This window comes from Sorex fumeus, unplaced genomic scaffold (assembly GCF_029834395.1).
Source record: "Sorex fumeus unplaced genomic scaffold, SorFum_2.1 ptg000030l, whole genome shotgun sequence".
Classification (NCBI taxonomy): Eukaryota; Metazoa; Chordata; class Mammalia; order Eulipotyphla; family Soricidae; genus Sorex; species Sorex fumeus.
The window spans coordinates 29,905,306-29,919,712 of record NW_026606087.1 but is presented as its reverse complement, the minus strand read 5'-3'; the positions used below and the strand labels follow the sequence as shown (position 1 = coordinate 29,919,712).

The 14,407-nt window shown below is 38.4% G+C and overlaps 1 protein-coding gene across 5 annotated transcripts in view; it reads left to right on the top strand.

Annotated features, from left to right (window-relative positions):
* Positions 1–14,407, top strand: part of SYTL2 (synaptotagmin like 2) — a 62,508-nt gene extending 48,101 nt beyond the window's left edge. For 4 of the 5 annotated variants that reach the window (XM_056116085.1, XM_056116084.1, XM_056116083.1 and 1 more), the window contains 8 exons: positions 418–537; positions 1,835–2,004; positions 4,780–4,882; positions 7,094–7,264; positions 7,613–7,699; positions 10,450–10,541; positions 12,291–12,496; positions 13,855–14,407. In XM_056116085.1, the coding sequence (XP_055972060.1) occupies positions 418–537; positions 1,835–2,004; positions 4,780–4,882; positions 7,094–7,264; positions 7,613–7,699; positions 10,450–10,541; positions 12,291–12,496; positions 13,855–14,000 (1,095 nt within the window). In that variant the 3' untranslated portion in view covers positions 14,001–14,407. Of the gene's footprint in view, positions 1–417; positions 538–1,834; positions 2,005–4,779; positions 4,883–7,093; positions 7,265–7,612; positions 7,700–10,441; positions 10,542–12,290; positions 12,497–13,854 lie in introns of all 5 variants that reach the window. The other variant, XM_056116086.1, reaches the window with a different exon arrangement.

Below are 14,407 nucleotides of genomic sequence, written 5' to 3'. Positions count from 1 at the left end.
GCATCTTCTATTTTTCAATAAGTCTTGGACCTTTATATTTTTCTAGGTCAGTGAAATTTCTCATTAATATCATTACTGATAGTAAAATCCTTTAAACAAAATACATCTATATTGAGAGTGAAAAGAAGCCCCCAGGGATCAGTTTACAGATGGAATAACTCACTTTATTGTTTCAGTAACTAAACCCAGTCCTGCATAGGTGAGGGCCCAGGCAGTCCCCACTCTCCCCAGCCCCACGCCCCACTTCCCACTCCCCCGAGTCCCTCTCCTTGGTCAGGAGCACAAGTGTCCTCTCTCTCCTCTGATCACGAGAAACGCCACAGCAGTGAGATACCAAGACAGTCTCTTTGACTCAACAGAGATTCTAATCTTGATTCATTCTGCATTGAAATTGTATCTATATTGTATGTTTTGTAGAGTGATGACAGAGAAACAGACACAGCATCAGAGAGCAGTTACCAGCTCAGCAGACACAAGAAGAGCCCCGGCTCTTTAACCAATCTTAGCAGCTACTCTGGCATGACGTCCTTGTCTTCTGTATGTAAACAAAAGCTCCTTTAATCTCTGCTTCTGTGAACCTTGCCCGCACCGTGTTCCTGCTGTACTTTTCAGATTCCATGGGGATTGACTTTTTCTCTAATCCACCAGTTTTTCTTTAACCTAGCTAGCTAAATCTTCCTTTTTCTTCTATTCCTTGTTCTTCCTCCTCTTGCTTTTTCTTCTCTTCCTCCTCTTAATCTTCTTTCCTGTTCATAAATGAATTTACATATCCATTGTAAATAAGTGTTCTATCTAAATTGCCAAGATAAAGCACAATTTATTTCTATTTAACAAATGGCTATGATAAAGTCTGCTTAGAGCAAATATGCTTTTAAGTGTCATTTGCAGGTACAGAATTGCATCTTTCTTTTTTGCTAATCTGATAAGGATGCCAATGCACTTTAAAGAAGAGGTTGTCTTTTTGTTTTTGTTTTGTTTTGGTTTTGCCTCAGTAGGATTCAGAACAGGTTTGTTATTAAAAAAAAAAACAAAAAAACCTCCCTATGTGTTGTTGCTCAGAAATGTGTTAGAGAATTTGACCTTGCTTAGAACTTCTTGATAAAGTGAGGTGGTTTTATGTATATGTAGTCTGTATAGATTATGTATGTAAATATACCTACATACAAAAGTTTCCAAATACCTTACCAAATACTAAACAAAGGGAATAGCTGTGCTAAATTCCTTGCAAGCCTTGCATTTCTCAAGCTTTGTGTTTTAGAATCTATTTAAATTGAATTTCTGCTGATAACAATCTGATGAATGCCCTTGGGAAGCCTCTAAACTCTCTATCAATCATCTATTCTCTACCCTGTTGACCTCTAAAAGCCTATGACTCAGTAAGCATTTTCCTTGATTTAGTGAATGGGAAACGTAATCAAATTCCTTTTGAGAGTCTTGCAAATTTGATAGCGCGCATGTCACTTTGATTGTGTGCCTCTCATCGCATCCTTCCTTTTCTTTTTTCTTTGCCATTTTAAACACTGAGCATACCTACATATGGAATGCTGATTGTCCCCTACTAGAAAATCACACTTTGGGATGAGCCTGCATATTTGCATTTTATTTCACATTTCACTCTTCATTTGCAACTTCTGAGGCAATTTTTCAAAGATACTTCATCTTGTCATACAGTTCATGTAAGGCCATGTTGCTGTGCCTTTATGGCATATTGAATTAACCACCTTTATATGCAATCTAGAAAAATAGAGACAAACAAGCAAGAATTATATACCTGGCCGTGGTGTGGCGTTCAAGAATAAGATAGGGACAAACTATCTGTTTCCAATGCTTTCAGGTGAGTGGCAGTGTGATGAGCGTTTACAGTGGTGACTTTGGCAATCTGGAAGTCAAAGGAAATATTCAATTTGCAATTGACTACATGGAATCTCTTCAGGAATTACATGTTTTTGTGGCCCAGTGTAAAGACTTAGCAGCAGCAGATATTAAAAAGCAGCGTTCAGACCCGTAAGTACGTTTTGATATCACTGCTTCACCTTAGTTTTCAAACTTTGTTTTTGGTTTTGGGACCACACCTGTGGTGCTTGAGGCTTAGTCCTGGCTCTGTGTTCAGAGATCACTCTTGGCAGTATTCCAGAGATCAAACTTTTCATCTTTTAGAAATTGGGAGGGGAATAAAATAAGGGGAGGAACATGTGTGCTGTGTTTAATGTTTTAAATGTTTTTTAAAAGGCAGGCGGGGTGGGGGATGCTGTTTTATGTATTTACAAATTTAAATATAAAATTTATTAAATTATCTTGAAATGTTTGACAATGATTTATAAGTTATGCATACCTCACACAATTTATATAAAATATTTTTATTAAGAAAATTAAAATGTCACAGTACCAGAAAGTGTTTCAAGTTGAAAAGATATTTGAAGTCATATTTTCAGGGGTTACTGATTTTTACAGAGAAGGAAAAAAGACCAGCAAAAATAAACTTCTTACTTACATAAATTCAGACAACAGCAAAATAAGGGGTTGAACGCTTGTCTCTTCATTATAGTCTCAGACTTTTTCTAGTATTTGGGTGCTGTGGGGCATATTTGATAGTGTTCAGCAAAAATTGTTGAGACTCTGAGGTAGTTTTCATATTTAAATTCTATTCTACAAAGGACTAAAATAACAACTTAACAACTCAGATTAAAGTTTAAATTGATTTGCATTTAATTTTATTTGCAAAACTTGAATGGCATCCCTGCCCCTCAAATTTATACACATAAGTATGATTCTTAGTGATTTAGTTAGCACAATATTTTTGCTTTTGTTTTAGGAACAACTGGGTTCAATATCCCTTTTATTTTACATTGAATATAACTTAGGTGTGTGTGTACTAATGTTTTCCCTGAAATACAGCAGGAAAACTTTCTGTTTGTTTTTTAAGACTCACCTGGCAGGGCAGGAAGGGACTTCCCTGTGCGGAGTTTGAAGTCTCTCCGTGCAGTGCTGGTGATGACTGGAAGTTGCTTGGAGTCAAACCCAGGACTCTTAAATGCAAAGCAAGCAGCCCAACCCTTTGAGCTATCACCTTAGCACCAGCAATGAAAACTTTAACTGAAAGCTCTCTCTCTTTCTCTCTCTCTCTCTGTCTCTCTCTCTCGCACATCACCTGCATTTTATTTTTATTTTCTAAATTTTATTTTAGGCACTGTGATTTACATCAATGCATGATAGTGTTTCATGCATCAATGTTCCAGCACCACACCCCCTACTAAAATGTCCAGTTCCCTCCACCATTGTCCAGGTCCTCCCACCCCATCCTATCTATCATCCCCATTCCTCTGCCTGGTCAACTTCCTATTGAAGACCAGTTCTCCATTTCTGTTGCCTTTGGGAATATTTATTTCTTTACTATGATAGCACAGCGGGTAAGGTGTTTGACTTGCATGCAGCCAATCTGGGTTCGATTCCTCCGTCCCTCTCGGAGAGCCAACAAACTACCAAGAGTATCTTGCCCGCCAGGCAAAGCCTGGCAAGCTACCCATGACATATTCGATATGCCAAAAACAGTAACAAGTCTCACAAATTGTTGTGAGATGTTACTGGTCCCCGCTCTAGCAAATTGATGCACAACAGGACAGTGCAGTGCAGTGCAGTGCAGTGCTGCTATGTTTCTTTATATCCCATATGAGAGATCATTCTGTGTCTTTCCCTTTCCTTCTGACTAATTTCACTCAACATGTTATTTTCCAGATCCATGCATGTAACAGCAAGTTGCATGATTTTGCCTTTCTTATAGCTGACTAGTATTCCATTGCATATATGTACCATAAGTTTCTTTATCCATTCGTCTGTTCTTTGACACTTGGGTTGCTTCCAGATTTGGGCTATTGTGAATAGTGCTGTGATGACATAGGAGTGCTGCGATGTCTATTCTGACGTAGGATTATCAGCATAGAGTTTGGGGGGAGGTGGGGGAGAAGAGCAATAGTACAGTGGGTAGGGCATTTGCCTTACACACTGACCCTGGTTCCCTCCTTGGCATTCCATACGGTCCTCTGAGCACCGCCAGGAGTAATTCCTGAGCAGAACCTGGTGTAACCCCTGAGCATTGCTGGGTGTGACCCAAAAAGGAAAAAGAAAAGAACAGAGTTTTCGGGCCTTCAGGGTAGATGCCAAAATGTGCAGTTACTAGAGTGTATGGAATATCAATTACTAGATTTTTGAATAAAGGTTCATATTGTTTTCCCAAAAGGCTGAATCAGTCAACATTCCTACCAACAGTGAATGAGGATCCTTTTCCCCCCCCATATCCACGCTAACACTGTTTTTCCCAAAACTTTTTCTCAGTAGAAAGTAAGAGAATGAAAAAAAGTTGTCTGTTGCTCTCCACTCTCTTTAGCATTAGGTAATACTAAAGGAAAAGTGAAATTTAGGAGATACCCTTTAAAAATCTTCAAGTATAATAGGTAGGGTGCTTGCTTGCGGCAGTTGACCTGGGTTAGACAATCCCTGGCATTCTGTATGGTGGTCCCCTGATCCCAACGCAAGTGATCCCTGAGCACAGTCCCAGAAACAAGCCTTGAGCACCACTGGCTGTGACCCAAAAACCAACAAACAAAATCTTCAATATAAAATTCACAATTCTACTGAAATTTCTTTAAATGTTACATATAAAGGAGTTGATAAGAATATTTATTACTGCTTTTTCTCAATATCACAAAATATTATTTCTACTACATGTTAAGGTAGGAACATCACTTCTATTTTTTCTAACCTTACCTTTTCATTTGTTTTTAGATATGTAAAGACCTATTTATTACCAGACAAGGGTAAATTGGGCAAGAAGAAAACACTTGTCATGAAGAAAACATTGAATCCTGTGTATAACGAGATCCTGCGGGTATCTATGACATTTCTCTCTAGAAAAATTCTCCATATTGACTCAGTCATTTATATGAACATGTCCTCCTAGATAGTTTCCAGAGATGAAGCCAGTCACCAAGAGAGAAGGAATGTATAAGAGTTGCTTTATCCGAGATGATAAACTCAGATAAAGATAATTTTGTTTACATTACATTCACTCTTCACAAACCCTACCTGGCAGTCTGCATCTCTCAAATGAGGCAAATGAGGCTTAGAGAAGTAAAGTAGCTTTTTCAGGGATACACAGCTGATCAAGATGAGCATTGCGGCCAAAATGATTTTCCAAAAACACAATGTGGATGTTGTTTCTCTTTCAGAATTCCCACAACACCTTGGATCAAGTCAATCCATAACACATGCCTGAGCTCCAGTTCATCTTTCCCTTCCATAGTTTTTGTTCCAGAGGCCAGAGAGATAGTGCACTGGGGAGGATGTTTGCGTTGTGTACAGCAGGCTGGATGCAATCCCTGGTAGTATCTATGGACACTCAAGTCCCTGGGAATAGTCAGATACAGCCCAGACAAAAGAATCCATAGTTTTTGTTCCAGTCACTCTTATCCTTTTTGTTCCTTCATAATAGAATTTTTCCCCCCAATATCTCCTACAGTCTAAATATAACTTCCAATGAGAAACACTCTTTAATCCCACAAAATTTAAATTCATTGGATGCAAGACCCAGCCCTGTTTATAAACAGCATGCCCTTGAACAAATAACTTAACCTGTCTACACGGATCTGCAATCCTGGGACCTACTTAGCTACCTTAATATTGTAAATACTGAGTTAATTTGTGCAAAATGTTGATTAGCATATGTTAAACACTTCGCATATATTGTTTTTTAGTACAGTGTCAGGGATAGGTGCTCATAAATGTTCATTGGAAAGATAGATTAACAAATGAATATAAAGTATATCTGGCTCAAATATACCCAGTTTCCCTCAAACTGCATCATGCTGCCTTAGTCATAAAGGTAAAGGTAAAGGCCCTCCCGTTGATCGTCGATTTGCTCGAGCGGGCCCAGTAACGTCTCCATTGGAGACTTTGTTGTTACTGTGTCTGGCATATCGAATACTCTCGGTAGCTTGCCGGGCTCTCCGAGAGGGGCGGAGGAATCGAACTCGGGTCGGCCATGTTGGCCGCGTGTAAGGCGAACGCCCTACCCGCTGTGCTATCGCTCCAGCCCTGCCTTAGTCATAAGTAGTATCATTTCAAACTAAAAATACATAAATTACCATTCACCTCCTCTTTCTGAAAATTCTGTCCAAGTACTTGACTATCTTTTGAGAAAAGAAGCAAAGGTGAAATTAATTTCTTTCATCCATGGGTGAGCTTTCTGTACCATGTTTTCAATTACAGTTTGACTATGAAATATCTTCTGGCTATTTCTAGGCCAGCTACTTCAACCCTATACTCAGGAAAAACCAACTAATTTAAATGGTAAAGTCAGAGAAAGGCACATTTGTGACAACTAAACCGAACGCCAGTACACGGGAAAGCCAAATAAAGATTATTTTTAGATTAGAAGTACTATTATCCCTTCTATGATTACATATAATCAAGGAATGACTATATTTTAGATGAAAAACATTTTGGATGCCAACCTTTTTCCTGTTGACAATATGATGTTGGGAAATATGAGTGTATCTTTTCTTTTTAAAAAATCCTTATGCTTGCAGAATACCGTTAGAGGGAAAGATGCTGAGTAGTCTATGAGGACAAGAGGCATATAAATGTACTTTCTGATGAATCATTGTGTGAATATAAAACTGTTCTAAAAATCAGTATGTTTTAAAATACTGTATTCTTAGGTAGATAACAGGCACTGGTTCAACTTGATTTATTTTTAGATTGATTTGAACTAATTTAGGTAGAACTAAAAACATCCAGATCCAGTTTTTTAAAAAAATGTAAAATTGACTCTTGTTTTTAGAAAGCTATTACCAGTTATGAAATTTGAACCCTGGTTTGCTCTTCCAGAGGGTGTAAGAAAATCCTTTTTTTTTTCTGTGAGAGATGGAATTTAGCTTTTTGAAACAAGATACTTCAAAAAAGATGACTTTGAAGTATTTTTGAGACCTGAAATCCAATTAGAAAAGAAAATCTAATCTACACAGAGGAATTTCTCTTCTTCTCTGTCATAACCTTGATATAAGCCACTTTAATTTTCATTTCTTTCTTTGAATTGCAGTATAAAATTGAAAAACAAATCTTAAAGACACAGAAGTTGAACCTGTCCGTTTGGCATAGGGATACATTTAAGCGCAACAGTTTTCTAGGAGAAGTGGAACTTGATTTGGAAAATTGGGATTGGAACAACAAGGAGAACAAACAATTGAAATGGTATCCTCTGAAACAGAAGGTGAGTTCAGAGCTTTGGTTTGATTGATTTAGGGCCTGGTGTATCAGAGGAAGTTTCTCTAAAGTTGCATTATAAATTAGAATGTGTATACATTGTTTGGGCTTTTATACCTTTTTATTCTGCCCCATATTTCTTATGTGGGTGAGTAGTCTATGGATCTATTTAAGTTACTTCGCGTGTTTCTGTGAAAACAGTCTAGCTTTAACAGGGAGGGGAGTTCCCTTTGAGGGTTCTCATGCATGATGCAAAACCCCAGAAATGCCACAGATAATGGTAATAGCAGGGTATCTGGAAACAGGAAGGATGGTGTGGTCTCTGGCTCACACCTGTTGCTGTGCTTCATTCCAGACAGTGCCAATTGCCCTTGAAGCAGAACACAGAGGGGAAATGAAGTTAGCTCTCCAGTACGTCCCAGAACCAATTGTTGGTAAGGATGTTATATCTAATCTGGGCTCTCACTTAATCTCCTCTTTCCGGGATAGCTGTAGATTCAGAGATATTTCCAAAAGTGAATAGGTACTTAAACATATTTACTTAGTTATTGTATAGACCAAATGACTTTATACTCAGTTGTGAATTAAAATTATCCTTCGGGGCCTGTAGCCATAGTAGAGCAGGTAGGGCTCTTGCCTTGCAACGATTGACCCAGGTTTGATACTCAGCACTGCATATGGTCCTACCAGCAGCCATCCCTTAATGCAGAGTCAGGAGTAAACCCTGACTACTGCTGGGTGTGGCCCAAATATACACATACAAAGAAAATTATCATTCATTTTGTGTCAAAAAATATAGCATGAACTTTATCATCTTAACCATTTTTAAGTTTACTCATTTACATTCCTTTCCTGTTGTGAAAGGATATCTTTAGAAATTTCTCATACAGTACAACTGAAGCTCCTTACCTTTCAAATACTTATACCACTACACCAAGCCCCTGTTAATTTCATTCTACTTTGTTTCTTGTAAGAGAAATTTCTGCCAGTCCAGTTTACAGTCCTTGTTTTAATTTTCAGCTCAATGTCTAAAAATGTGTATCTGTCCAATGAATGGTCTTTCCTGTATTTAGAGTTTGATTCTATTGTTACGTTGTAATAACAATTGTAATAACAATTTAGAGCTTGACCCTACTGATACGTTGTAAGTACTACCCAGTTCCCATTGCATAACTGTGATGATGATGTAGCTGGAGAAGGCTAGGAATATTCTAGGAATCCAGGTGGGAATTGGAAGAATTCAACCCTTAGAGCTCACTGGTCCTCTATTCTCACAGTCTCATTATGAAAGGAAAGTTTTTTCCCCTCAAAATGACTATTTTCATATTTTATTTTAAGACTCTGATATGCAGCCAAGTTAAAGAACAAGAGACTGGCAAGAAATGATTGCCAGCCCCCTCACCCCGTCTTCTAATTCCTAAGCAAGTTTCCTGGGTCATTCTTCTTCAGGTTTTGTATGACAGCTATGGCTAACATCAGGATTTGTAAATTAAATGCTTTCAGTAACCAAGCTGTGATGCTAATGAGGTGAAAGATATAATGGATAGGGAGAGTAGTAGCCAAATTAAAGAAAGTCATTCTTTTTATTTTTTGTGGGAGTCATTCTTTGTATTTTTTCACCACTCAGGGGCTACTTCTGCCTCTCTACTTCCTTGTAGGACCACATATGCCAGGGACCAAACTCAGGCCTCCCACATACAGAGTCTGCACTCAGCTGGCCCAATTAAAAAAAATCATGTTAATCTAGTTTTGTTGTATCAGTTGTTTTTTGTTTTTGTTTTTAGAATAGGAGGGAAAACCAAGTATATATTTGGGCCAACTGGCTTTTAAATTAGCTTTTCATTGCTTTTATATCTTTCTAAAACTTTTGGTATGTAATTTGTGTCCTATCATTTTGGATCAATATGCACATAAATTCTACCCAGTTCCCACTGTGATGATGAGATGGCTAGAGGAACTGATTTGTCATGATATCTCCTTGTTGCCTGAGTTTGTTCATAAAGTGTCTCTTTCTTATAATGGCTTACTCTTTTCCCCAGCTTACTCAAGTCATAGATGAAGCCCTATCTACTCCATAAAGCTTTTCCTAAAAGTAGATTCACTGGTACTGATCACATAATATTATAGGGATAGCTTGGTAATTATTCTGTAATTCTATATTTTATATTATATTGTATATATGCATGTTCTATATTTTCATTGTTTTTATCTGAATTATTCTCTATGGCCAGATTTTTCAAGGACATAGGCTTCCTTATATAGTCAGTGACATTCCTAACTTAGGGGTTCAGCATGTAATAGATGCTTATTCAAATACTGATTGCCTAGTTGATTGAGTTAACCCATTCAGAAAAACATTGTAGTGTTTCTCTGCCCATAACTTCAAACTAAGGCAACTTCTCAGGCATTAGTCAGCCTAATTCTAGTAATATGCTTTTTTTATTGAATCACCATGAGATACAGTTACAAGAAAAGTAATTTGTATGTGTGTATGTGTCTTTTGCTAGCAATCAAACCTACAGTCTCACATATATGAGAGGTAAGGTAAAGGTAAAGGCCCTCCCGTTGATCGTCGATTTGCTCGAGCAGGCCCCGTAACGTCTCCATTGGAGACTTTGTTGTTACTGTATCTGGCATATTGAATACTCTCGGTAGCTTGCCGGGCTCTCCGAGAGGGGCGGAGGAATCGAACTCGGGTCGGCCATGTTGGCCGCTTGCAAGGCAAATGCCCTACCCGCTGTGCTATATATTCTTATTCCGAAGAGTATTTCTTAGTCAAAATTTATTTTTATTAACTTACATTCAAATATACTTAAAATGCCTCCTTTCAGCCCTTTTGATATTATTTGAGAGATACATATTTCATTAAGATGGCTTAAAAATAAATGAATGATTCACAAAGATGTTATCTATTTTTGATCTTTTGGAACCAAGCAAAACTCAACAAGCATGAGGTAATAATCTGAATTTAGAGTAAATATAAATTATTTTCATAGAATTATCTGCATTCTGTATAGTCAGGCTATGACATATGAAATTAGGAATATATATTTAACAAATTAGCATCAAATCATCAGATACTAGTTATATCTCTCCAAATATTTTCAGATTGACATTTTGAATGCTATGTTGCAAAAAGAAGAAGAATAATGAATTTTTATTTTCTCTCCTTTTTATATCACAGATAAGAAGATTTCTACAACTGGAGAAGTGCATATCTGGGTAAAGGAATGCATTGATTTACCACAGCTAAGAGGAAGTCATCTAAATTCCTTTGTTAAATGGTAACAGCAGTAATAAACCCACCTCACTCATATTCAGGCCTTTATTGATGGTTTTAGTTTTCTCTAATGATAGTGAAACTCCACATTCATAGTTTAAGTGAGAAAATTTATGACAGTGATCACATGAATTGAAGAGAGCTGTGACAGAACTCCCTAAGGCTTTACTTACTTTTAAAATCATAAAGATAAGATGGCATTCATATAAATGAAACCAGAGACTACCTACTCAATATGTAAAATCATAAGATTTTCTAGGAGGTGCATCTTCAGATGAGATCAATATTAAATATCAAAGAGTATTAGTGGCACGATACTATATTCCTTGATTCCTGTGTGAATCAGGGAAAAATTTTTCTCCACTCCTTTGCGGCCCATTTTGCAAAGGCATTTTTGTCAGCCTATCGGAGGTTGGGCAGTGATTTGCTAAACAGCCCCTTAATAATTGTTAGCTTGTAATAACTTAAGACTGTTATGTCTTTAAGTGACAAACTTTATTCTCTATTTTTCATACAAAATCCTAGAATATAGTAAATAGTTGCTAAACAAGTATTAGAGAACTATCCTAACTTCCCCTGACTGGCTTTAACTATGTGAAGTCTATGTGAAGTCTACCAATGGACTAATTGTAATTACTTCAGCTATCTAAGTTTGTGTAAGTTATGTCAGCTATTCATATGCAATAACTATGAAATAACCCTACAAAGGGCTGGAGTGATAGCACAGCGGGTAGGGCATTTGCCTTGCAAGTGGTCAACAGGGCCGATCCGAGTTTGATTCCTCTGCCCCTCTCGGAGAGCCCAGCAAGCACCGAGAGTATCTTGCCCGCACAGCAAAGCCTGGCAAGCTACCCATGACGTATTCAATATGCCAAAAACAGTAACAACAAGTCTCACGATGGAGATGTTACTGGGCCCACTTGAGCAAATCGATGAACAAGGGAGAACAGTGATAGTGACAGAGTCTTTATAGCTCTCTACTGGGAAAATTTTTTCTAGCTGAGGCTAGACTTCAGTACTAAGGTCACTCTGATACATTTTTATTCTTATAAGAAGCATGGGGAGATTAAGATTTTTCCCAAGTGTTAGCAAACCTAACAAATTTGAGATGCTTTCTTTTTTTTTCAGTTCTATATGACAAATTTCCTATGCTATTGCTGATAATAAAGACTGGACCATGCTTCTAACTTTATGAGAAATCCTCAGGGAAAATCCACCAAATTGGGTTTTTTTTTTTTTTTTTTGCTTTTAGGGTCACACCCAGTGATACTCAGGGGACTCTCCTGGCTCTGCACTCAGGAATCATCACTCCTGGCAGTTCTGGGGGACCATATGGGATGCCGGGGATTGAACCTGGGTCAGCCGTATGCAAGGCAGATGCCCTCCCCTCTGTACTATCACTCTGGTCCCCCAAATTAGTTCTTGATAAATACACTAAACTAGGTTGTTCTTTAATATGGAATTCTGGCATTAACCTTATTAAGTAGTTAGCACCATTCCCATTTTATAAATGTGGAATCAAGTGTCTGAGAGATTAAGTAACTTTCCATTCAAAACAGACCTACAGTGATTATTCAAAGCGAGTATTATCCACGTTCTGCAGTCTTTTCCTCAAGATCTCCTAGACCCTTGATCACAACACTGTCTCTCTACTCTTTTTATCTCCTCTCAACAGTAGCTATATTGACGCACACTAAACCTGAATGTCCATTGTCTTATTAAAATGTTCTCACACTAATGTTTCCTTTTGTAGCATCGTCCTTCCAGATACCAGTAGGAAAAGTCGCCAGAAGACAAGAGCTGTAGGGAAAACCACCAATCCTGTCTTCAACCACACGATGGTGTATGACGGCTTCAGGCCTGAAGATCTGATGGAAGCCTGTGTCGAGCTGACTGTCTGGGACCATTACAAATTGACCAACCAGTTTTTGGGAGGTCTTAGGATTGGTTTTGGAACAGGTAACATTTTATACATTTAAAATCTCTCTGAGTCAAGTACTTCTGGAGACTAGAGTCAGCTTACTTATAAAAACAGGTATTCTCTCTCCCTTGCGTGTGATGAAATGAATGAGTAAAGAAAGGAATGTCAGGCCGTAGGCCAGGGACTCTTGTGAAAAAGAGTTTGTAAAGTTTATCTCCACAGAGCTTCACTTCTTGTAGTGGTAACAGAAAAGGCTTCTTTGGCAATCTTTCCTAAAGAAAACATTTATGGTTCTTTGTGGCTATTTTTTTTTGTTTGGGGGTCATACCTGGTGATGTTCAGGGGTTACTCCTGGATCTGCACTCAGGAATTACTCCTGGCAATGCTTAGGATGCTGGGGATTGAACCCTGGTAAGCCTCGTAGAAGTCAAATGCTCTACCCACTGTAGATTGCTCCAGCCCCCTTATCTATCTGGCTGTCTGGCTGGCTGACTTTTTGGGTCATACCCAATAATGCTCAGGGGTTACTCCTGGCTCTGTACTCAGGAATTACTCCTGGTGGTGTTTGGAGGACCATATAGGACACCAGAGATGGAACCCAGATCAGCCATGTGCAAGGCAAACACCGTACCCGCTCGCTGTACTATCACTCTAGCTCCTGGCCACCTTATTTTTCGTTTTTGTTTTGGGGCCACACCTGCCAATGCTCAGGAGTTACTCCTGATTTTGCGCTCAGAAATTATTCCTGGTGGTGCTTGGGGGACCTTATGGAGGTCTGGGGATTGAACCCAGTTGGCAACATGCCCACTATACCATCTCTCCAGCTCTGAATGCTTTTAAAAATAACGGTAACTAGCATTTATAAAGAACTACTCTCCATGCTGAGTGTTTTCTTTCACTATTTCATTTACTCCTACAGCAATTTTCTGAGCAGTTAACTAAAGTTATCCACAAAGGAACTGATGTTCTACGAGAGTAACAAAGCTAATAAGTGGTGAATCCAGGATTTAAATTTGAGTTTGCCAGACCCAAACACCTCAACTGCATTTCCTTAGAGATAAGCCAGTGCTTCTTCTGCACTCGTCCTCCGTGTCCTGACAGAATGTACTGTAGTATTTCTATTTATGTTAGCATTTCTATTTAGGTATAGTTATTAGCATATCTGTCTGTTTAAGTGAAAAGATTACTCTAGCTAATTACAACAGTACAGACTGTGGAGCATTGTATTACTAGACATCAGAAAATTAAAGTTCATTTAATGTTGAATTCCAGATCTGCCCTTCCAGAGATGTTAATACATTTTCCAGCTGCCTTCTTGAATCATTATGGTTAGGAAATTATCCTTTTTATTCCCAATGAGCTATTCATTTCTAAATGAAACCATCCCCCTTTTCAGGTGAGAGCTATGGTACTGAGGTGGACTGGATGGACTCCACTTCTGAAGAAGTTGCCCTTTGGGAGAAGATGGTAAACGCCCCCAATACTTGGATTGAAGCAACTCTGCCTCTCAGGATGCTGCTGATTGCCAAGATTTCCAAGTGAACCAAAGTCTTTCACTAGATACTGCTAAATGGGTGAAATCTGACATTGAAATTTTGGCCTTATGGACAGAGATTTTTCCCCCTTCCTATTTCCTCTAACAAATGCTACACAGCATGGGAAAGTCAACCTACATGTGCTCCTTTTGACTAAGAAATAAAAGTAATATCAAAAGGTGTGACTTCAGACTGCAGTATTGAAGAAAGTCTTTGGGAACGCTCTGAAAATCAAACAGATGCTGCTGCTTCAAAACAAAAGCTGTCAAGAAGCTATTCAGTCTGGCCTATAGTTAACAAGTGGCATTTTCCAATTTGCTATCAGATGTTCCACACTACTTCCCTTTCTGCACTGAGGAGGGACACCATGTGATCACTGAAGACTTGCAAAAAATAAAAATATGTAGGTTGAAG